Source organism: Arvicola amphibius, chromosome 6 (assembly GCF_903992535.2).
Source record: "Arvicola amphibius chromosome 6, mArvAmp1.2, whole genome shotgun sequence".
Taxonomy (NCBI): domain Eukaryota; kingdom Metazoa; phylum Chordata; class Mammalia; order Rodentia; family Cricetidae; genus Arvicola; species Arvicola amphibius.
In genome coordinates, this window is record NC_052052.2 from 92,923,561 (window position 1) to 92,948,683 (window position 25,123).

General features: G+C 40.6%; 1 protein-coding gene across 1 annotated transcript in view; it reads left to right on the forward strand.

The window, feature by feature from the left end:
* Positions 1-25,123, forward strand: part of C6H10orf67 (chromosome 6 C10orf67 homolog) — a 97,439-nt gene that overhangs the window by 16,098 nt on the left and 56,218 nt on the right. The window contains exons 4-8 of the mRNA XM_042055317.1: positions 8,206-8,280; positions 15,523-15,678; positions 18,480-18,489; positions 22,198-22,335; positions 23,405-23,463. Coding sequence (XP_041911251.1) covers positions 8,206-8,280; positions 15,523-15,678; positions 18,480-18,489; positions 22,198-22,335; positions 23,405-23,463 — 438 coding nt within the window. The remainder of the gene's footprint in view (positions 1-8,205; positions 8,281-15,522; positions 15,679-18,479; positions 18,490-22,197; positions 22,336-23,404; positions 23,464-25,123) is intronic.

Here is a 25,123-nt window from a genome sequence, read left to right on the forward strand (position 1 = left end):
CCAGCTCACTTTTGGGCTGCCATGTTGCTGAACTTGCACTACATTTCTGTCACGAGTGCTCTGCATTCTCTCCCCAACTGAAGTCCTCTTCCCCTCTTCCTACCATGTGCCCTCTCTAGCTTCCTAGCCACTACAAACACTACAACTTGAAGGCACAAATAAAAACATTCAAAGCCAAGCCAAGATCCACATATGAGATTTATGTTATTTATCTTCCAGGGCCTGAGTGACTTCACTTAGTATATTTTCCAGTTTCATCCACTTTCCTGTAAATTTCATTTTTGCAGCTGACTAAAATTCCATTGTGTAGCTGTAGCATATTTTCAGTCTCATTCATCAGTTGACAGATATTTACAGTCATTCCGTTTCCTAGCTGTTGTTTGTAGAGCAGCAATGAATACAGATGAACAAGGATGTGCCCAGGAGTGGTACAGCTCGGTCATGTGCTTTGTGAGAAACCTTCACACTGCCTTACAAAGAGGCTGTACTAATTTACAGTCCCACCATCAGTATGTAAGTCTTCTTCTTGCCCCTTACCCTCAGCAGCTTTTGTTATCTTTTGCTTACTTGGTGACAGCCATTCTGACTAGAGTGAGGTGGGATCTCAAAAATAGTTTTAATTTGCATTGCCCTTAATGGCTAAGAATGTTGAAGATTTCTTCAATGTCTATTAGCTATTTGTGGCTTTTGCTATTTTGAGAGCTTTCTGTTCTATTCCATAGACCAGTTTTTAAAATTGGGTTGCTACCTTGATATCTAGTTTCCTGGAGGTTTTTGTTTTGTTTTGTAAATTATAGATCCTAAAGTCTGCTGGATGTACAGCCAGCAAAGATTTTCTTCCACTCTGAAGGCTGCCTCTTCACTCAATTAATTTACAGTTTTCTTTGCTCTTTAGAAACTTGTAGTTTTATGTGATCCCATTTGTTAATTATTGATCATATTTCTTCAGAGAATGAAGTTCTTTCTGCTCAGAAAAACCTCACCTGTGGCTGTATCTTGAGGTACACACTGTTTCCTCTAGCAATTTCAGACTGATAGGTCTTTTGCTTGATTCATTTGGAGTTGATTTTTGTGCAGGATGAGAGACAATAAAGGGGTTTGTCTAGTTTCATTCTTCCACATGTCAATACCCAGTGTTCCCAGAATCTTTTGTTGAAGATGTTGTCCTTCGCCACAATGTGTATTTTTAGTGAGTGCCTTCAAAAAAGTCAGGCAGCTTTAGTTGTCAGATCTCAGTTTTCTATCCTATTCTGTTGATACACAAATCATGCTGTTTGCGTTACTGTGCCTCTGTAAAATGAATTGAAACCAGTCGTGGTGATACCTCCAGTTGTATTCTTTTTGCTGAGGATTGCTTTGACTACCCATGGTCTTTTGTGCTTCCATATGAATGTTAAGATAGGTTTGTTTTTCTACAACTGAAAAGAACAGTGCTGGAACTTATGACTTTGTTTTCATTCGGACAGCCATTGTTGTTGTATTGATTCTTCCAACCCATGAGCACAAGAGTAGTTCTGTCTTCTACTGTCTTCCTCAGTTTCCCTCTCCCGTGCTTTAAGTTTTCATTGTAGAAGTCTTTCAGTATCTAGGCTAGCCTTATTCTAAGTTTGGGCTTCTCTTCCTTCCTTCCTTTCCTTTCTTTTCTTTTCCATTGTTGTTTGTTTTGAGACTACTGTGACTGGAATTCTCTTATTTCTTCTCAGTATTTTTGTCATTGGAATATAGAAAGCTATTCATTTATATTTTTTTTCTGCTGAAATCTTTACTATTTCTTAGATATAGAATTATATCATCTGCAAATAAGGATATTTTGACTTTATTTTCTAATTTTATCCCTTTTAAAATTTATTATTATTATTATTATTATTATTATTATTATTATTATGTGTATATGTCTGTGTGAATGTTTGTACACACATGAAGGTGGGTACCTACAGAAGTCAGAAGATGGTATCATGTTCCTTAAAGCTGGAATTACAAGGGTTTGTGAACCAACTAATGTGGGTGCTATGATCTGAACTCTGGTCCTCATAATTGAGCAACAAGAGCTTTTAACCGCTAAGTCATCTCTCCAGTTCTTATATGCCTTTTATTTGCTTCTCTGGTCTTATTGCTTTAGATAGACTTCCAGTGCTGATTAAATAGAATGGAGAAAGTAGGAACCCTGGTCTTGTTCTTGACCTTACTGAAAATGCTTTGAGTTTTTTAACACTTAAAGTATTTACATTATATTAAGTAGATTTGTTGGTGTACAAAAAGAGTTTCACAATAGCCAGGAATAGAGTATAACAAAGGTTTATTTATTTGGGCATAAACTCATAGTAAGGGTAGCAACCCACAGTCTTCTATGTGTGCTGGAATCAAATCCAGGAGCCAAGAGAGATGTACATGCTTTTCACCTGTACTTATAGTATATGAGACCATGCCCAAAGTGGGCTGGTATCTTAAAGACTATTGGCTGAAGGAGTTCACACAGCACCTCCCCTTTTGTCAAAATAGGAGAGTTATAAGCCTAATATAAAACTATATATAATCAGAACAAATTTCAAGTATTGTCCAGGGAAAAGAAGAGGCAAACACATATGTTGAAGGAAGACCACTTGTTGGTTCCTGGTTGTTCAATAGCTCTGAAATAATCACACAGAAACTATATTATTTAAAACACTGCTTGGCCCATTAGCTCTAGCTTCTTATTTTCTAACTCTTACATCTTAATTTAACCAATTTCCATTAATCTGTGTATCACCACGAGGTCATGGCCTACAAGAAAAGTTTCAGTGCATCTGTCTCCAGTGGCAACTCCATGGCTTCTTCCTGACTCTGCCCTCCTTTCTCCCAGCATTCAGTTTAGTTTTCTCCACCTAGCTCTATTCCCGTATAGCCCTGCTATAGGCCCAAAACAGTTCCTTTATTAACCAATGATATTTACAGCATACAGAGTGGAATCCCACATCACCGCTCCTATTCTGTTTAAATAAAAAGGAATGTTTTAACTTTAACATAGTAAAATTATATATAATGAAACAGGTATCAAGTAAGAATTACAGTTACAATATTTATATCTACTTTATATCTTATCATAACTAAGGAAAACTATAACTATAAATTCTTCAACTCCATCAGACTCCAGAAGGATAAAATATTACCTAAGTAAACAGAAAGTGCATTGCAAGCAACTTCTAAAACTCTAGAATTGACAGAGATATCTGGCTACCTGGAGAGTCACCCAAAGTTCTTTTGTATTATTGAGGCATCCAGTGTTCAACCCACAGGCCTATAGTATCTGGCAGACCTTTCCATGAAGCAGGAAATTTCAAAGACAGTTCCACCTATATTGGGAGTTTGTCAGTAACTTTCTTCTGTATCCTGCAGAATGTCTGGCAGTCTCTTTGATGAAGCAGGAGCCTGAAGGATGATCTCACCTTCTTTAGGCAACTTCAACAGTCTTTTTTTCTGTGAGTCCTGCATATCTAGTCAAGCAGTCGAGGCAATAGCAGTTTCTTGCCTAAATGGCTAACCAACTCCAAAAGGAGCCTCTTTGATGCTCATCTTCTTCTTGAAATAATTGGTGCTGCCAGGAGCAGATATGTCTCATGTCATGAAAAGTCCTAAGTTCTTAAACATTTTAAATGCCATATTCTGTAGTCTTTGAGAGGTTTAAAGAATGCCTATCCATATGAAATACATCTCTGCACATCTAGAAAATCTAAGTAACATGACTACAAGCTTGACTATTATAGATGACTATCTATTAACCTATATTTCTTAAATATACATTAAATTTTTAAATGAGCTACACAAATGCAATACCTTAATCAAGAGCAGAAATATATATATATATATATATATATATATATACACACACATATATAGTATAACAAAATTGACCTTAAATTTGTATCAATAAACCAAGATCCATACCAATGCAAATCTCTATAGCTTATCCCCCTTTAAATATAAATTTGGGAATAGGGGCATAGTTCTTCTCCAAACTGCTTCCTGATTCTTATTGATCAAAGTAATTTTTGAGGGGTGTTCAATGTGACATGTCAGGGGCTCTTGGTCCATCAAACCACATTAATTTGGTAGAAATCCACAGGTACTCATCTTCTGTGGAAACAAAAGAAGAACCTCTTTTCCAAAGCAACATATCCTTAGATCCAAATTTTAAAAACAAGATGCCTTTATAATATACATGCTGGTTTAGCTTAGCAGCCCATACAGTGAAATGTCTTTCTGTACTTGCTCCTTCACAGTCAAAGAATTCAAAGAAAACACAATAATATGCATAATCCAGACTCTCTGTGTAAATTTATCTTTGCATGGCTTATTTTTACTCTATTACTTTTTAATATCTACTCTGTCTCTTTAAAGACTGTGTTTAATTTTTTAAACCATGTACTTCCTTTTATAACTATATTTTTTTCTTCTCTCTCTCAAGCCTACATACATTTATCCAATACTGTGACCTATTTAGAGGTCTTTTATGTCTTAATCTGTCCTATTGTGTATCTGTAATCCTTTAATGTCTAGAAGTGCTTCTTAAAATGCTAAGCACTTCTTAAAAACTTAAGCTGCACCATTACTAGGGGAAATATGGCACTGCCTGCTTGTTCTGCCCAGCCCAGCATGGTGGAGCTGCTTACTGCCTCCAAGAGCCATGCACAGTGCCCCATCTCTAGGCACACAGCTGGTCCATGTTGCCACCAAGCAAGCCATAGCACGTTCCTCACAAACCTCATTTAAATGCTCAGTCTCCTGAAAGAGCCAGAGGTCACCCTGGCAGCATGGCCCAGAAAGCCTGTATTTCAAAATGGAGCAGCTTTTTTCCTACTACCACTGAATCAGGAAAACCTCTCTTAAAGGAGCTTTGGCATGCCACCAGCAAATAGCAAGAAACTGTGTTAAACTCTGTAATTTTGTGCCTAGAATTCCTTTTTAAGACCTCTCAGGTTTTAAGTGGATTTTAGTCAACCACATTGGTGCCAATTTGTTGGAGGAGGCCGCTTGTTGGTTCCTGGCTGTGTTCAGTCAAAAAAAAAAAAAAAAAAAACACAGATACTGTATTAATTAAATCACTTCTTGGCCCATTAGGTCTAGCTTCTTATTGGTTAACTTTGACATATTAACTTAACTCATCTCCATTAATCTGTGTGTCGCCATGTGGCAGTGGCTTACTGGGTAGAGTTCCATCTGGCTCTAGTGGGACTACATGGCTTTCTCCTCTGCCTCCTTTCTCCCAGCAATGTTTAGTTCCCCCCACCTAGCTCTGTTCCCCTACAGCTCTCCTATAGGCCCAAAGCAGTTCCTTTATTAACCAATGATATTCACAGCATACATCATAACATCATAACATGATGGGGAATTCCACATCAAACATCATAAAAATTAGAATTACAACCAGCATGAACAACAACAAACAAGAAACATATGTTAAATGTTTCAATAGTTATCCTATCCTAAGGAGTCTATGTCTTATATTTAAAATGGCTTGACTAAGTCATGAGAAGAAAGTAACTATGACTATCTAGTCTTCAACACCATCAAAGACCTGAGAAGTGAAACAATATTACTTGAGTAAACAAGAAGTGCAATTAAACAATTCCAAAAAAGTACAAGAAATGACAGAGACAACTGGCTACCTGAGCAATCACCAAAGTCTCATTTGCAATGTTGGGGTAACCAACTTTGGCTAAGGCCTACAGTATCTGACAGACAATTTTCAGAGGAAGAAAATTTTGAAAAACTGTCTTACCCTGTCTTGGCAATATTTGGCAGTCTTTTTGTTTGCATCCTGCTTGTCCAGTTTGGACACCATGTATTTTGTCAGTAGTCAAAGCAGGAGCAGTTCTTTGCCCAAAGGCCAGTTTTGCCAAGAAGAAAACAAGCTCCAAGTAGAGTGTCTTCAGTGCTCAGCATTCTCTCAGGAATAGATCAGTGCTGCCAGGAGCAACCGTATCTCACATGAACAGAATCCTAAGCTATTTAAATACCATATTACACAGTTATTTGAAGTGTTTGAAGATTACCTATCTATGCAGAACACAATCTCTATGCATCTAATGAACCCGACTGGTCTAACTATAAGTATGACAAACAAGGATGACTATTGACCTGTAATTTTTAATACCTATATATCTTAAAAACTAAGGCTTCATATTTAAAAATTGAACAATCTTTAAACGAAAGTACAGCAAATGAGGATCGTGGCCTCAAAATGTAAACAATATATAAGTATCTTGATCAGAGGTAGAAATGTATATTATTTTGTATGTTGATGCAATAAAAAAGCAAAGGTAGAAACATGCATGCATACAATATGACATATTTTGCACATATATGACATTTGCATAGGTACACAAATATTATAAACAGAAATAGGGGCATACTCAATTTAACAAATATAATTTGAAATTGCATCAATATACAAGAATCTATACCAATGTAAATTATAGCTCACAAGTAAATGCACTAATCTACCTATTATTCAGCAGCCAGAAGAGCCAGCTGCACAAGCTTTTTGTCTACATTTATAATACATGAGACCATGCCCAAAGTGGGCCAATATCATAAAGGCTATTGGCTGAAGGAGTTCCCACAGCATAGATCTCTTTAAGTTGTTTATCTCATTTTGGTTTAATTTTGGTCATCTTCACATAGAAATCCATACATTGCTGTTACACTTTCAAATGTATTGAAATATAAGTTTCAAAGATAATAACTAATTATTTTCTGAATCTTATTGTCATCTGTTGCAAAGGCTCCATTTTAATTTACAATTTTATTAAATAGGGTCTTTCTCTCTTTCTAGTGGCTAGTTTGTGTGTCTGTAGTATTAAACTGGGTCTTTCTCTCTTTCTTTTGACTAGTTTGTGTGTATGTAGTGGGGTAGGCATGCAATCACCATGATACCCATGTGAAGGTCGGAGGTCCTTTCCTTCCACTGTATAGGTTTAGGGAATCAAACTCATGTCATCAGGTTTGGTAGAAGGTCTCTTACCCAGCGAGTCATCTTGCCCACCCTCTTTGGTTAGTTTGACTAAGGGTTTTTTAACCCCAGTTTTCTTTTCAAAATACCAACTCTGTTTCATTGATTCTTTGTATTGGTTTTGTTATTGTTTGATACTGTGTCATTAATGTCTGCCTTAATCTTTATGGTTTCTTTCCATCTGCTGACATTTTGTAGGGCCTCTGGGCCTTTTAGGATAGCCTGATCTATACACTGAGACTCGCTGTAAAACAAAATATTAAAGAATGGTATTATTTCTGTGCTATAAAAGAAAAAGACTCATTTTAGTAACCATAGCATAGTAAATGCTTTGCTAAGCATTTTGAATACATTTACATGATCTTCAAGTCTCTCCCAATCCCCAAATGGAAAGTCTTGAGATACAACTTTCAGAAACTAAGTTTTCCAAGTTTAATACCTTATATTAGCTCAAAACATGAGGGTGGGTACAATATTTAAATTCCGTCCTTTCTGACTCTAACACCTGTTTGTTGTTTATACATCATGCCAGACTCAGAATGGATATGAGAATCAGAGTATTTAAAAAAAAAAACATTTATTTTTAACCTAAGCAGATATTATCAATTTATTAGAAAAATAAAATTATTATAGCCTATAGAGCAGCAAAGCTAACCTTTTATGAAGTTATTTCATCAAAAAGTAGAACTGGGCACTAGAGAGATGTGCCCGTGGTTGAGAGTGCTGGCTCTTCTTTTAGAGGACTGTGGTTTGAGTCCCAATATCCACACGGCAGTTCACAACAATCTCTAACTCCAGTCCAGTGGGTTCTGACTCCCTCTTCTAGTTTCCCTGGGCACCAGGCACACAAGGGGTACACAGCTATACATGCAGGAAAACACCCATACACACACAAAGTTAAAATTTCAAACAAAAAGCCTACAGACTTCACAACAATGTGAATGTAAATAGATCTTATTCTAAGCAGTTCTAGGAAGAGTCTGTAAGACTTCAGTTGATGTGTACAATGAAACATTGTCAAGTTGATCTGTATTTTATCCACAGACCCTTTGTATTGCTCTTGGGTAATCACAAATGAAAATTAAATATGCTACAATAGCTTCAGTATAGAAGAAATGATGATAAATCGAAACTCTCAAGAGACTGATTGGTGAATGGTTGCTAAGCTTTCTTCCCCAGGAGGTGCCGTGGTACTTACATTTGTCTTTGGTTTGCAGGCTGAAGAAACCATGAGAAAAAGCTTCCAGCAGCAGTTAAGCGATGCCATCGCTGTTATCAGAGGGATGTACAAGGTGGGTAGTGAGTGCTGCCAAGGACAAGGCAAGCTTTGCTTCCTGCTTCTGCAGAGAGTGGAGCTCGCTTTGAGCTTCCACTCTTTGCTTTGAGCTTGAGGATATGTTTCCTCAAATTTCAGGTCATCTCAGAGAATTTGGGCTTAGACTATAGACACTCACGTTAAGCACACCAAGGCCACACTATATGATGGCAGGCAAAACATTCAAGACACTGGAAAATGGCTCTCATTTCCCGAGCGCCTGGGCAAATCACCCAGATCATCCAAGGTTCTGTGGTGAATATGCAACCAGCTAGAAGAGAGTCAGATAACCCTAAGACTAGAGTTCCAAAGAGCAAGCCTTAACTCCCAGTGACGCAGAAGCCTCCCTAAGGACAGGATACTGCTGTGTGTTCAGTATGGTGCTTCACTTTCTCACACAGTGGGAAAACGCATACTCTCAAAGACGATTTTTAGACTTAGTAAGCACCTTACAACTCTATTTGTATTTACAGCTACAATCTCATCTTTCATTCCCATATATTTCAATAAGTATTTATACTTATGGTCGATTGGCGCAGTGATCATTGCATGGCATTTGGCACGTCTGCATTTAACTAACCGCATGTTCTGTGCTCTAAGATAAGGGCGGTGCCTTTCTCAGTGTGGCCATTCTCATCATTGAGCATCAGTTAGTAACTGTGAGTGGATGCTTTCCTGAGCCTGTTGTGGATGTTAGTGTTGCTTGGTTCTCACCCAACCTCACCAACTGCACATCCTCTCCTCTTAAACTCACAGAAGCGTTTCCAACTTTGTAGACTGAAAACATTAGTTCCACCCTAGCTTTCCTTTTACCAATGGCCTGGGCACTGGAAGTCAGGCCTGACCAATGGGACAGCAGGTGAGTTTCCCATAGGAAAGGATATGTGCAGATTGAAGAAACTTGCCGCAGTTTGCTTCCTATGGCTGTGCTAAACACCAGAACAGAAAGCCACCTGGGAGGAAAGGGTTTATTGAGTCTTACAGCTTACAGTCCATCATCAAGGAAGTCCGGACAGGAGATCCAGGCACAAGTCTGGAGGCAGGAGCTGAAGCAGAGCTTCCTAGTTTTCTCACCATGGAGTGCTCAGTTGCTTTCTTATTCAATCCAGTAACACTCAGAGATCTTGGCTCTCCCATATCGGCCATCAATGAGAAAAAAATGCCCCACAGACTTGCCTATAGGTCAGTCTAAGCGAAGCAGTTTTTCCAGTTGAGATGGCCTCTTCCCAGATGATTCTAGCTTGTGTTAAGTTGGAAAAAAAATCAGTACAGAATCCACAGGAGAAAATATCACTCTATTTCCTTTTTGTATTTATTTGTTTGTTTGTTTGTTTGTTTGTTTATGTGTGACAGTCATAGGATAACTTCGTGGAAATGGTTCTGTCCTTCCACCTTTATGTGAGTTCTAAGGCTGTGTAGGACTCCCTCAGGAATACCCGAAGGCATGAGTAGATAAGTGGACAGCAAACTATGGTTTTCACTATTTTGGGTGATGTATAAAAATTTCCACCAAAAACGAACAGACATACTTGAAAGACATTTTTAACTCTTCCTAATTTTTATATACATAGTTTATATGTATGTATGTACGTGTGTATGTATGTAAACATGAGTGTGTGTGCCCATGCAGAGGTCAGAGAAGGATGTTAAGAGTTCTACTTTTGTCATCCTCTGCTTAACCGGTTGAGACAGGTTCTCTCACTGATCCTGGAATTGCCCTTTTGCAGCTCTGTGGGCTGACTAGCATGTCCTGGAAATCCGCCTGTCTGTGCCTCAGCACTGGGTAACAGATGCACGCAACATGCCGGGCTTTTACATGGGTGCTGGGATCTGAACTCAGGCCCTCACGCTTGCACAACTCTTACGGAGCTGTCTCTGCAGTGTCCACATTGCCTTTAACACACATTAATTAGTACGTCTACATGCATTTATAACACACATTAATTAGTACGTCTACATGCATTTATAACACACATTAATTAGTACGTTTACATGCATTTATAGTTTTGCTTCATATTTTACACACCTCCTGTTTCTGAGATTCTGGTAATTGTCTCTCACAAGTACTAGCCCTCCCTCATGAGATGACATTTGCTTTTGAGTTTTATAATTCTTAACTATGAATTCATGCTCTTTTGAGTTCTTTGAGCCCCAGGATAGAGGGAGCTTTCTTCAGAGAACATTTGCATTTGCTCCTGTAAGACTCTACGGGTCTGTGTAGACTATAATGTCTTTCTCAGCAGAAGCGTTTTAGACTATCCAGATGTGTGAACATGGGAGAAAATTCCTTAGAAGGCTCCCTGCCGCTGCCCTTCTTTGGTCTATTCTTACAGCTGCTTTCCAGACAGGCTCTAACTCTAGCCGTGTGTGGGAGCAGGTGCAGAGTTCAAGGTGGTTGTTAACTACAGCGAAAGTCTGGCCCTGCCTTGTGCTGTCTGTCCCATCTTTAATAGGCTGCTCTGACAAAGACACGGTTGTATTTTCTCTCTGGCCTGTAGTGAGATAGAAGCTAACTTAGCAGTGTTCATCTCTAGGGCTCGACAGGTAGTGTGGTGGCTAAGAGTACATGTCTAGGAATCTGAGTGGGGATGCCAGCACTTGGGAAAAGTCCAGAGTAACCCCAGCAGGTAGGAGTGGAGGCAGGGGGATTGTTGAGACTTGTGGGCCACCAGGTTCAGTGAGAGACTGTGTCAAAGCAAGAAAGCAGAACAAAGTATAGTAAACCACAGGACAACTTCCTGGGACCTGTGTACACTTACCGCACCCCCCACAGTCACACAAAGAATTCTCCAGAACCTTTGTTTACAGTGCAGGACTAATTCAGAAATCTATGGTTTATCAGAACAGGTTACAATCATCAGTCATTTCTTCAATAATTCCTGGAGTACTGTTTTTCATAGACATCATATGTTCAAAAATATGGCAAAGTAATGGGTGTCACTCTTCACATGCAAAATTTCTGTTTCTGGGAGCGGAAGCAGAGATGGCTAAATTCTGCCTGTTGCCAAGTTTTCATAAGCATATGCTAGTGCAGCATTTTTAACCAAGCCCGCACTAGTGCGGTTAGTTGCCTTGTTAGATTAAAACATTTGTCTCTGTTAGGTTAAATTAAAGCCATTATTTGAATCTTCACTCAGACTTGTTAGCTTTGATTTGACTTATGACCTCACAAACCTTGCTAATCCTGGCCACCCGCTTTGCTCAGGATTAATCATAAGGGAACAGTTGAGCCTGGGAAAGACCCCAGCCGCAGGTCAGTGTTTTTTAGCCAAGGACAACCATAACTGGCTCTCTGCTGCCCCCTAGAGACCAGTTAAGGATATAGTTACTTCTCCCAGCTCTGGCGTGCGGCTTTTAAACTTACTTAACTTTTAAGTATTTGTGTGAGATATTATACTGTTTTACTTGCAAAAAGAAAACCTTGAAAAGTAATATCATTTCTATATGTTTCATTTTCAGAAAGGTATTGTTTAATCTATACTTCTTATAAAAAAATGAAGCTACTGTCAGTATTTCAAATGGGATTTTAATACCAGGACTCAGGTTTTTATAAAACCTATAAAACAGAGAGAGAAGGCCACCACCAGCCTTCGAGTTGATAAGTGTCACTTCAGAATATCATTTACTGAATAGCTTCCTTTCCCATTGATATTTTATCTTTTCTTTATTGATAGCTTTAGATTCACTTCAAGTCTGTTTGGATATTTTGTGGCCCTATATGAAAATTATCAAAAAAAGAAAGAAAAAAAGAAAAAAAGGAAGGAAGGGGGAGAGAGGGAGGGAGGAAGAGGGAGAGAGAGAGAGTGAGAGAGAGAGAGAGAGAGAGAGAGAGAGAGAGAGAGAGAGGAGACAGAGACGGGAGAAGAGAGTAGAAGAGAAAAGAAAAGAAAGAAAAGCTAGTCTAGTCTAGTGTGCTGGCATGAGCCTTTGATCCCAGACTTGGGATTAAGAAGTCTCTGTGAGTTTGAAGCCAGCCAGGTTTACATTACTAGTTCTAAGCCAGACAGGACTACTTAATGAGATACTATCTCAAATAAGCCAATAAAATGATCTATTTACTCTGAATTGTAGGATTTTAGCACTTTTTGAATTAATATTGTGTGTGTGTGTGTGTGTGTGTGTGTGTGTGTGTGTGTTGCTGGGGATGGAATCCAGGGCCTTGTGACTAGGCAAGTGAATAGCAAGTTTTGTGTTTATTCTACCTCTTCTTTATGATTTTCTTAGCATGTTTTATTCTTTCAAATAAACTAAAATAATTTGGAGGATTATTTCATCTTCAACAAAACTCTGTTTGCATGTTTTTTAAAGCTTGTTCAAGGTCAGAAGTTATTCATAAATTGTGAAGGAGGTTTTTACCATTTATAGCATTCAATTTCCCCAACTAATAATGTGATTCATTTCTGTTTTCTATATTTGAAAAAAATTTTATAATGTTATTTATATAAGTTATAGATGTTTTATATAGCCAAGTTTTTCCTGTGTAATAGTTTATTTCTTCAGAAGGTGTAATCTTTTCTGTCACATTTTTATGACTTATTCCTAGTGTATATTGAAAATGTTGGTACAGTGAAGTCACTTAGCAGTTTTATTAAATGCAGCTACATAGCATAAGATGTATGACTTAATGGTGGTAATCAGCACCACAATTTAGTTTTTGAAGATTTCACTACACTTCGAATCCAGTGGTTCTACCTTCAGAGGTTTCCTTGCCTCATCGAGGGAAGAGAATGTCTTCCAAGGAGGCTCAGTGAGGATGAGCTTCTGGCTTGCTGATGTGTTTGCTTTGGCTTTGTTGTTGTTGTTGTTATTCCAAAAGGTCACTAGTCCCATTGGTTAAGTAGTGTTTCATATATGTAGGATGGTCTAAGCTCCTTGGCGTGTGACAAAAGATCACCATCTCTCCCCATTTCTGTCATTCTATAATTTATCCAAAACTTCATCCTCGGACAATACCAAGCTATTTGAGATCCTTTTGCCTTCCTCTAAACACCTCAGGTTATTAGCCACCACCCTGGAATTTTCATGTATTTTTCTTCTTTTCTATTTCTCATGTATTCAAATCTACCATTTTCTTACTGAACTTTTATGTTTGATCTATTATTAAAAGTGGAATATTAGCCTGGGGGAGTAGCTCAGTGGTGAAGTGCTAGTTAGCATGTGTAAAGTTCTAGGTTCAACCCCAAGAGGACAAAACATTTAATGGGTTAGCAAATCCCCTTATAGTTATCATATTGCTACTTCTTTCTTAAGTTGTTAATATCTATTTTATATATTTCAGTTTTCCAAAGCTGAGTGCTTAAATGTTTATGATTGTTACATCCTTTACATAAATTGGTTCATTATTATGCAGTGGCCTCTGTTTCTTGTGAAAACAATTGGATCCAAATTTGTTTTGTCGGATATTAGTCTAGTTGTCCTCGTTCTCTTTAGGTTAGGAATCACAGGGAAAATCTTGTGTTACCTTAAGATTTCAGGCGGTGTGTGTCCTTTAGGCTAAAGTGGGTCTTGATAGGAAGTGCGTTGTTGTCCGTTGTTTCTCTTTCTTTCTTCCAGGGCTCTACCTTTGGTTAGAGACTTCCACTTGCTCACAAGCTAAAGTCACTGAAGGGAAGGGCTTGCTGTGGCCATTAGGTCAGTTGTCCAAGTTTATGATTCTTTTGCTCCCCTTCCCCTTTCTTACTGCTTCCGATTTGTTGCCTTCTTTGAAGTCCTATGCTTTGCTTTGTTTTCTTGTTGTCTTTGCGTACCTACCAGAAGATTTTTTTAAAAAAATTTCACCTGTGGTTGACAAGAAGCGTGTATAAGTTACCTCATAGTTAAAAGATCCTGTTTCTAGGCATGGTTGCCATGCCAGCATCCATGGGCTGGGGTAGGGAGATGAGTTCTAGGACAACAGGTGCCAAACTCTGTGTCAAAAAGCTGAGGGACAGAGGCAGGGAAGGAGGGAGAGAAGGAGGAAGGGATAATTTTAAGCTAATACTCACTTAATTTCAACGGCATACAACCCTGAACACTTTAATATTTTCATTCATCCAATATTTTATGCTATTGATGTCACACTTTACATCTTTTAAAATTATTCATTCATTAATTACTTATTTTAGCTATAGTTACTTTGAATAGTTTTGTTCGAACACTCCAGACAAGTACCAGGGACAATGATGAATCCGTGTGATAGACACTGGGGGTTCAGAGGTACCCCTGGATCATGGATTTTGTGGGGCTGAAGCTGGGTTATGGGGCGCCCCTGGAATCGGAAACTGAACTAATTTAATGCTTGCAGGCTTACTTTAGGAAGCCTGTGTGAGCATGTCTCCTGATGGGTCTCTGGATGGACAGGACTGCTTCTGTATTGGGTGAGATGGATTGGCTTGCAGGGCTACTCATGCAATGTGATATGAATCAGTAGACCTTCCCCTGAAGGCATAGAGGCACATACTTCCCCAACGGTCCCTTAGTGGGCTGCCACTGTGAAATGACGACCAGGGATGTTCCAGGGTGTTTCGGGATTTGCCGTGTGGCTAACAGCCATGACTCAAGGGCCTGGAGTAGCATGATTGCTGCTCCGGTCCTGGGAAGGTGAGACTTCTCTCAAGTCACAGCTGAGACAGGCATTAGATGGATTTCAGGTTGAGGGTCTGTAAGCATCACAGGCCAGTGGACCTGTTACCTATCAGAAATGCGGGTGGGCTTGCTTCCTCCTAGATTACTTAGCGGCTTGTGTTAGTGGTGGGACCAAGCCCAGAAGTTTGTGACTGAGTTCACAGTGCAATGAGTCTGCTTATGACTGTTGTGAGAACTGTCATGATTGAGCCTACCACTTGGTATAGACACACCCTCCAGAAACAGCTCTCTTCAGGGTCAATCAGATTTGTGCACCCCTCTAGCCGAGTAGGCACTTGTCTTGACAAATGGCTACCAAAGTCTTGTGGCTGTGGGAGGGATGCCTGTGGGAAATGTATATTCTGTGGGAAACCACATATTCAGTCATCTTCCTCTTCTTCACTCTTACTTGGATGGCAGATAAAATCAGAACAATGTACCATGCTTTGTGCTTTATCAGATAACGTGATACTGTATTGTTTTATTGTGTACTATAATTTAGAATTATTTTCAAAGAAATGTAAGCATGTTATAAAAATAAAATAGGTTTACAAGATATCAAATTAAAATGAAGCAATTTCTGATCAAATTTTTAAGGCCCCTCTCTGCCTTCCAGAAATTCTTTGAGATAGAAGAAGAAAAGGCTGCCCTGCAAGATGCAGCAAACCTCAAAATGAACGTCCTAGCAAGAAAGCTGAAAGAGAAAGAAGAAATTCTTAAGGGTTTAAGAAGTGAACTAGAACAATATGAAGAGAGTGGAAGTCAAAAGGTTGTAAGTTTAATTCATTTTTATAATAAATTATAGTTAATAGTAATTGGTGTAAATAGGATTGTAGATAGCAATAATTCTGGGTTAAAAATGAATCAGAACTGGATTGAGGCGATGACCGAACTGCAAGCATGAGGCCCTGGTTCAGGCTCCAGCACCCACAGAAAAGCCAGGCATGGTGGCATTGTGGGCAGGGGCTGAGACAAGAGAACCCTTAGGGCTTACTGGTCACCCTGTCTAGATAAACCAGTGGCCCCAGGCTCAGTGAGAGTTTCTGCCCCCCCCCCCACGCCTGCAAATAAGGTAAGGAGTAAAAGAGGAAGACCGCTGATAACATCTCCTGGTTTCGGCGTCTACAACACAGGTTTGTAGGCACACAAACACACAGCCATTCATAAGGATGTAAACACGTGGGCACACACACATCCACGCAAACAGAAAGATGAAAAGGGTTGAGTCGGTGTATCTTGGCACTCACAATATAATCTAAGCCAGTTCAGCACTTTACTACTCTATGGCACATTCTAGAAAATCCATAGTAATTATAAAGAGGAACACCATAATTGTCTTCAAATTTTAATTTATAATGGAAATGAAATTGCCTACTTGCCAGTGCCAAGAAAAATCATGTTCTGGAGAATAACTAAGCCTTCCATCCTTTCTGTAGTCAAGGTGACTGAAAAGGGACAAAGCCCGTCCCCAAGTCAGAGGCTTCCGACAAGTCAACTGGGATTGAACAGAATTGAGGCAGGATGGAAAGACAGGAGAAATTATGGGGGTGTGGGAAAGACAAAGAGCCTCTTACTCTGGAATTGAGCGGAAGGCTCTTGCTAGCTGAGAATCAAGAATTCTAACACAATTTAGCAATATCCATTATAAACGTTACTAACAATAAGTGTCTTTGATAGACACTTTTGGGGCTTGAAGTGATAGCTCAGGGGTTAAGAGTTCTGGTTGCTCTTCCAGAGAACCCATGTTCTGTGTCTAGCACCTATGCTGGGCCATTCACAACCACTTTAACTCCAGCCCAGGGGATCCAATGCCTCTGACTTCTACACACACACACACACACACACACACACACACACACACACATCTTTTATTATTTTAAGAAAGGAGATTGTATTTTCCAGTGAGCCTGTTAAGATACCAGTCAGGCCCGTGAGTATCTGAGCTTTGTGATCTTTCTCTTCGCTCTGGGAGTCTCACAAACCCAACTCATATCCTTACCTTCTGGAGTTTTAAGTTTTCAATTGTAATTCTGTTTAACTTATCTCAAGAACCACCCTGTTGTCTCATTCACGTTCCTTAGCAACCATTTGGAGATAAGGAACTCATAAAGTCCTCTTTGCGATGACTTCATGTGACTGAACTATGCCTCTTACTTGGGTGTTTCTTACTTTTCCCCTGAATGCTTCTTTCTGTTAAAATCCTCATGCTTAAATGTAAGTTAATTTTTTTTCTCTGAATGAACTCCAACACTGCTGCAAACTAGATCATTCTGGAAATCTTTTCCATGGCCTAGTCAAGGATCTTTATTTCCGTAGTGGGAGCCCTGGAAGAGGAGTCTTCAGGATGTTCCCCATAGTGCTGTAGGGCTGTGCCTTTCCTCCCGCCACAGGTCGTGGGCTAATGACTTTTAAATCAAGATGTCGAGAAGGAAAAGCTCAGACTTCCCTACGGATGGTCTCCCTGGCAAAGGAGCCAGTCACCATCTTCCTGATTAGACTCGGGGTTAGAGCAAACACAGATGTGAAGAGCAGAAAGGAGAGCTTGAAGTTTCGTCTGGGAGGAATGTAAGAAAAAGGCAGGTTCATTCTCATCTCCTATCAGCTCAGCACTACCGTTTGGAGCCCAGCAGCGAGCAGTCCAAAGCAGGACAGAATTTTCTCATGACTCTCTAAGATCAAGAAGATGACTGAATGGGGGTTGCAGGACTGAGGATAAATAGGTGAAGCTAGAAGGCACAGGTGCGCGCGCACGCACACACACACACACACACACACACACTGGCCACCAATCCAGACTGAGTCTCCCTTGTCCTAAAATACCTATAGCTGGAAGGGTTTCAGATTTCAGAGTTGTAGTGTGGATTTCAGAGAAGTTGGATAGCAGGCAGCCTGTGAAAAACATATTACTAAATTCCCTAGGAACAGACTTCCCTAAGACTCTTGCTGTGTAGTTCTCAACTGTAGCTTTTGACTGGGTTTCTATTTAAAGTTTCATCATAGATAGCTGCCCCCTCTAGTGGCTCAGAAATCCTCTGAGACATTGCTCAACGCTAACCTGTAACTGAATTTGGAGCATAGAAAGTAGAGAAACCCTTAGGATGCCTAGCGGAGGGTCAGCAAATGGTTCAGCGATGAAATGCCTGCAGCACAAATCTGATGGCCTCAGTCCTCAGTTCCATCCCTAGAGCTTAAAGATGAGAGGCACGACCTAAAGATGAGAGGCATGACTTAAAGATGAGAGGCACGACTTAAAGGTGAGAGGCACGACTTAAAGGTGAGAGGCACGACGACTCCACAAAGTTGTCATCCTCCCTCTACACAGATGCTGTGGCACTCCTTCCCCGTCCTCGCCATTTGCACGTACAAACATTACTAATGAATGAATATTCAGGGGAAATCTCGAGGAGTATTTTTGAAAACATGTGAAATAAACTAGCTTTGCCTAGTCTCTTTAAGACTTGATTGATTCATCTAATAATCAAATCACACCAGTCGCTTATTTATGTTAATAAACAGTCACGCTGTCTCTCCTGCTCGGCTGTGAGAGGAATTGGATGAGATTGTCTAGAGAAGGACAGGTTCAGTAAACAAGGAGCCCAGGTTACATGTGCAGCCAGTGGAAAGCAGAAAGGATTTTCAAATTACAGAAACCTGGCTTTCCAATGACAGCCTTGATCTCAGTTTTCCTGGGAACAACTTCATTCCCGTTTTCATTCTGTGGGAAATCAGTGTGGCTTATCTGCAGAGTTGTGTGCTCTGGTTTGCTATGCTGTCTGTTGAGCGATCTCCCTGAGAACTGTAAAGAAAGCTACCCCGTTGCAGTATGTCTGTGTGCCTGTGTGTGCCACGCATGTATATGTGTGTGCACTCACGCCCGCCTGTGCACAGCACATACTGACTTGAATATCAGCTGGAGTCCTTGTACTAGATGGGCTTTTCATTTCTCCTTCTTACCCCAATGTGGCCCAGCTGTGCAGCCATCATCACCCACCCTCCACTGACGAACAGATCTGCTTGTTGCTAACCACACTGGATCGGAGCTGTCATTCAAGGATGGCCACTCTGCAGGGCTGCGCTGTCCTAGGGTGCCACTTTCCTGGCTGTCACTCATTTGGGAAGCACCTGCTCTTCTGTGTGGCTGTCACGAAGCAAGAGCACACATCACAGTCCTGCTCCCCTCCACTCCTGCCATCCACAGATTGAGATGTCCGAGTGCCATCCGTGGAGTCTGCAGAATTGAGATGCAAACGTCACAGAACTGCTGAGAAGGCACACAGAGAGCTCCGAGACAGGAGCTTCTCAGACCCTGGCTCATCTGCATTACCTGCAGAGATTGCTCAGATATAGACCAGCAAAGGAGGTCTGGGCTGGAACCTGAGATGCCACCTCTCCAGCATGTTCACACATGATGCCTAGACACTCAGGCAAGAGCACATCAAGAGAAGGAAGGTTCTGCATGGTCCTGCTTTGGGAATCAGCTTGGAGTTCTGAGACCTGCAATCAGACATACTGTGAACCTTATGCATATTCACAAGAGAAATTGCATTTATCCCACCAATTAAAGGCCTCATTTTCATAAAATGAAAGAAAAACAAGAGAAGGGAAAGCACCTTCATGAATGTAAAATTCCAAGATGATTGTGGATGACACGATCTTGGCTTACTCTGAACCTATAAGAAACCAGCTAACTTTCCTTTAATGATCTGCATCTTCCTCAACCTTGCTTTATGAATGCAGTTTATTTTTAAGGAAATTCATGGTTTAAGCAAGCCAGAGCTAGCAATGTAGGGCAGATGGCAGAAGGAACATCACCACAAAACTTGCCACTTGAGTGTGAGAGAGGAAGGCAGCAGCCAGGACTAAGGCTTTGTTCCCTTTGCTAATGAAGTGTCCTCGTTTCCCTGGGTGTCTGAATAGTTAATTACTTGCAGTTCCTGCAGCTGACAGATGGTGGGGACAGAGCTAAAGACTCACCTCTGGAGAACCAGGGCTGCAGATGGACGGAGGAAGAGTGTGCCTCACTTTAGTGGATTTTCCTTGGATTTCACTTTCCCACACAGAAGCTCAGAAAACATTTTAGTTGGGAGCTGCTCTTACTTTAATCTTCATCTGATTTGCTCAAATAGTTCTTAGGTTATGGACAATAACAGGCATCCATTTAACCCTCTATGGATGGCCTTGAATTGCCAGGTGTCATGTCAAATACACCGCTTAAACAGATTCAAGCTGATGTTGTTCAATATATACAGCATATATATCCTTTAGACCATAAACACATTCTGTAATTGTCTTAGCTTTAACAATGTGAGACATAGAATTACTGAGCCTCGCTTTATTTTTTGGAGAAAACCATGCTGTTTCTTAACTGTTCATTAGGCCAGTTAGTACTCCTTTAGTTCTGCATGTTAGGATCTGAGCACTATGGTTGTCTAGTTGGAAGGGTGAAGAATTCAAGAGCAAGGGCTTAAGGGATGCCTCAGTGGTTAAGAGCACTGGTTACTCTTACCGAGGACCCGCGTTCAATGCCCAGCACCCATATGGCAGCTCACAACCATCTGTAACTCCAGTTTCAGGGATCCAGCATCCTCTTCTGACCTCCAGTAGCACCAAGTAGACACACAGCACAGACATTCATGCAGGCAAAATACTCATACACATAAATCAGTATGTAAGTAACTAAATAAATCTCACTGGGATAGCCAGGCTGGGATATATAATGCTAGCCTGTTCCAATGACAATAAATAAAATTAGTGATTATTATGCTGGGATAACCTAAATAAAGATTCAAAAGCTCAAAGATTTGTAATTTGTATACCCAAGCTTAGTATAAAACTCAACAGCATATTCAAATGCTATTAAGTCCAATGTATAAATTATAATTCTATTAGTAAGTCACTAATTTAAAAGGGTTTGTTAATGTACTAGAAAATATTTCAATGCTTGTTTTTCTTTTAAAAATTATGATCGCAGGGAGAAACATTTTAATAATTTACGTTCTGGTTTCTCTAAAGCTAAGTCAGAGTACAGTCCTAGAAGAAAATCGGTGTATTGGAAAAATCACTTTGTTTTTGAGTGACTATTTTATTCTTATTTATCTATGATCATGGAATTACTGTAAAAGGAACGACTCATAATTCAGCTAAGATTACTTTGAAGCTCAAAAGTATTTTCAAGTCCATGGGAATTTCAAAGCAAGACATGTAGAATTGTTTTCCTATTTAGCATAATAATGCAACTGTTATTTTTAAATTGCATGATCCGTGATGGAGTATAAACTTCTGCACCAGCCTCCGTGATCCATGACATCTTAATTTTTTAAAGTGTGTCCATAAAACGTAGACAGCCATAGGCGAGTATATTCAGATGTTTTCAATAGCTTTGAAACAAGACAAGAGGAAGAAGGAAAAAAAGGGTAGCCTCCCCAAATCAACTTCCATTGCATAGGAAAAAGCCTGTCATAATGGACATGGCCAGATTTAAACAAAAGACACACATAATAAAAATGTAAATGAGTTTGCCTTGCTAAAACTATAACTTTAAAGTCTTTTGTTGTAAGTTATCCTGAAACCTTCTTACAAGGTAATCACTTTGCATAGAGATTTAAACCCTAGTCTTCAATAGCGTTAACTGTCTGCACAGCCCCTGTGACAGGCATGCAAAGCCACGTTAATGTTCAGAATATGAATTGCCTCTGGGTGGCTCCTCCACCCAGAAGAAAACCAACTGTGTGGATATCTGTGCGCCTGATGGGCTCCATGCGGCTCCCAGCCTGCACACGTCACCCCTTTGACATGTGATGGGCTCCTCGTAACACTGGCAGCGCTGACACTGGGAAGTGCCACAAAGCAGCAAGCCCCCCTCCTTAGTCTTGCACTTTGCCACCCCCTGGCGCTGCCCATCCATGGTCTCCCCAGCCTGCCTAGTTACAGGGCATAACACTTCAGATACTGAGAGGGAAGTGTGGTGGAGGGGCCCCAGCTGCCTCCCTGGACACAGCCTCCATAATGAATTGACCTGAATGATGAGGGCACACAAACAGTATGATATGCATAATTCCTGTCAATAAAATGTCCCCATGTGCTGGGGTCTTTGTACAGAATGTACTGAGGCCTTTCTTCCAGCCCGTTCTATTTAGTCCCCTTCCTTTTTGCTATTCATATTATAAGTGTGTAATAGAATTCAGAAAATTATATGATAGAGGCTCTGTATCCACATTGTCCTGGAGCTGCATATTTAAACCCTTGGTTCCCTGCGTAGAAATATGGAATTCCCTGTCTTTGCAGGATGTAGGCAAGGAGTCCGGCTCTCCAAGGGCGGCCCCAGAAAAAGAACTTATGGAATGCAAGATGGAGAACGAGAGGCTGCTGCAGGTGATTGCAGTGCTGGAGGAGGAAGCGCAGAGGAACCTGAAAGAAAACTCAATATTAGGTAACCCTTCCGGTGCGCGTCCATGAAGAACAAACGCAACACAGCACAAACTGTTATGTTTGGCTTTTCCTCAGGCGTGTGTTTACTTACTTACACCTAGAAGACAGCAGTATGATGCCTGTCTTTGTTTTGCTTAAGATAGCTTCCCTTGCTTGGACGCATCTGTGTGTGTGCAACTGAACCATGACATGTGAATGAACTCAGAGTGTTTGTTTCAAAAAAAACAAAACAAACAGAAATACACACATTAGCCTTAGCAGAAAAAAAAGTGCTAATCAGTTTGTTCTGCTTTGCTTAGAAGTGCTGTAAACAGACATGTGCTCATTTTCCTTCACTGTAGCATACGTAAGGGAATCTGTTGGGGTATACTTGTGGAGAAGCAAGCTCAGCCTCTCAGAACAAAATTCTAGGACTCACTCAATTTTTGATCCAAATTATAAATGCAAATTTTCCTTCGGCACTTTAGATTCCCTTTTGTTTAGACAATAAGAATCAATATAACTTACATTTTTGTCACCAGAAGCACACTGCTGTAAAGTGTCTTTAAAATTTGACTGTAGTCATTATATTTGCGGTTTTTTTGTATGATGTTCTGGTAATCTACAGTGTGAAAGCAGGGGAGAGGCTAAGAACAAGGGTGTGAGCATTGGTCGTATTACAGTGTCCCTGTGGTACAGGGTGATGTGCCACTGTGGGACGCCGTTTCTGTTCTGATGTGGTATGATGATGCTTCCTCAGGTTGTGGTCTTTCTTGGCAAATTATAAGGAGTCACCTGCTAAAACACTTTGTATTGTCTGGAACTAACAGCAAAGAATGCCCACTGCTACACTGATGAAAAGCATCCAGCCCTCAGCCACACTTACTTCTTACTCCCGATCAGACCGGCCAACCTAACAGCAGGAAGAAGGCTGTGAATGTCAAGGGCATTTGTGAAGGTCACAGTCCTGCTAGGACTCGTGAACACCACGCCTGCCGGTGCCTCCGCGGCCTGCCCCAAAGCAGGCGCTTTGAATACAGGGGCATACGTGTGTAATTTCATGGTCGGCCTCTCTCTCCTTTTGTTTACAGAGGATGAAATTATATGTCTGAAAGAGACTGCAGACCAGGATCAGCGAACTATTCAAAAGGTACGAACATCTTTTACATTGATAAATGACTCTTTTTAAGTTGAAATATTAGCACCATTGGTGAAATGACATCATGTCCAGGGGATCCTCAAATGTAGAGAAAGTTGACTTAAACACTCCCCATTATGCCATTCTAACAACACATTTCCTTATTATCTGTAATAAAGTGGCTAGTAATAAATAAAAATTCTGACTGAAAACTCATTGGAGTATTGAACTTTGCTTGTGAGCATCAGTCACTAAGAGTGAGACTACATTGCCACATCTTTTTTTGTGTGTGTGAGAATGAATTGGCTTAGTCTGCTCGGCCAATATCAGTATCATGAAAGCCAAGAATCCCCGGTACACCTGATGCACAGCACCCCCACAGAAGTAGCTCTTGCCCCAACTCCCCCCCCCCCCGAAGCTGCCCTGTTTATAAAGTCTCCTGAGCAATGCTCCTCCCCTGTGCATCTCCCCTGTACTGTGATCCCCAGTGCAGACAGAACACTAGCTCACCTGTGCTGAGGACCATGCTCGAAATTCTGAAATACACTCCTCTAGGGATACATAGAATGAAGAAGCATTTGGAGTTTATAAAATTTACAGATTGAAAGGCAGACCTACATCCCCAAGATATTCCAAGAAATGTATGTATTTTCCAGTAACCCAGACAACTATCAATTTTAAGTTAAATTGAAAGTATGGATCTTGGGGCTGGAGAGAATGATCAGGGGTTAAGGGCATGGCTGCTCTTCCAGAGACCTGGGTTCTGTTCTCAGAACCCAACCAACCAATTATAACTCAGTTTCATGGGATCTGATCCTCTATGGACAGGGCACGCATTTGGTACACAGATATACGTGCAAGCAACACAACCATACATATAAATATAAACATTTAAAAAATAATGAACAAGAACACACACACACACACACACTGCCTGCTGTGAAGTAACAAACCAAGATCACAGAGCAGGGTAACACATGGAGAAAAGAATCTGGCTCCATCTGGATGGTTCTAGAAAATCTTCCCAGACATTTCCATGCTCTTTCTTCTCCTGGTCCTCTTGGAAGGGCTGCCCAGAAGACAAGAGGGCATAGAAGCTGGCGTCCAAGTGTGAGTGTTGCTGAGTGGTGGGAAGTGTATTCCAGGACTTTCTGACATGTGACATGGCTGTATGAGGGACCTGTTGAGATGACAAAGTAAGAATCTGTTGTAGAGCACAAAGAGGGAAACTAGAGGGAACATGGGGAAGAGGCAGGCAGAACAAGAACGAATGGAAAAAACAAACTCGAGTATCAGCTAAGACACAGGTTTCCTTCTTTAATCAGTAAGTGTAATAAGAAAGTTGAAAGTGGGTGTGAATTTGGGCAAGCTAACGCTCACCTTCGGTCCGGGATCACGGCCCTACAGTATAGGATTCAGTAGCATTTATGCTTTAATTCCAGGGATCTAACAAAAGAGACTCTAAGTCTGTTTCCATCTGCTGCCACTTCACAGTCCCTTTTTGAAACTGGCACTCTAGTAGGTGGCAGACCAGGAGGCAGAGGGACAGTAGGACTGTGATGCTCAGCAGGCTGGGGAAGCTGTAGGAGGTATGCCCAGCTGGGGTTAGCTCAAAGCTGGCTGAAGACAAGACACTAAACACTGAACTTTCTGCCAGACAGGGCTAGGCAGA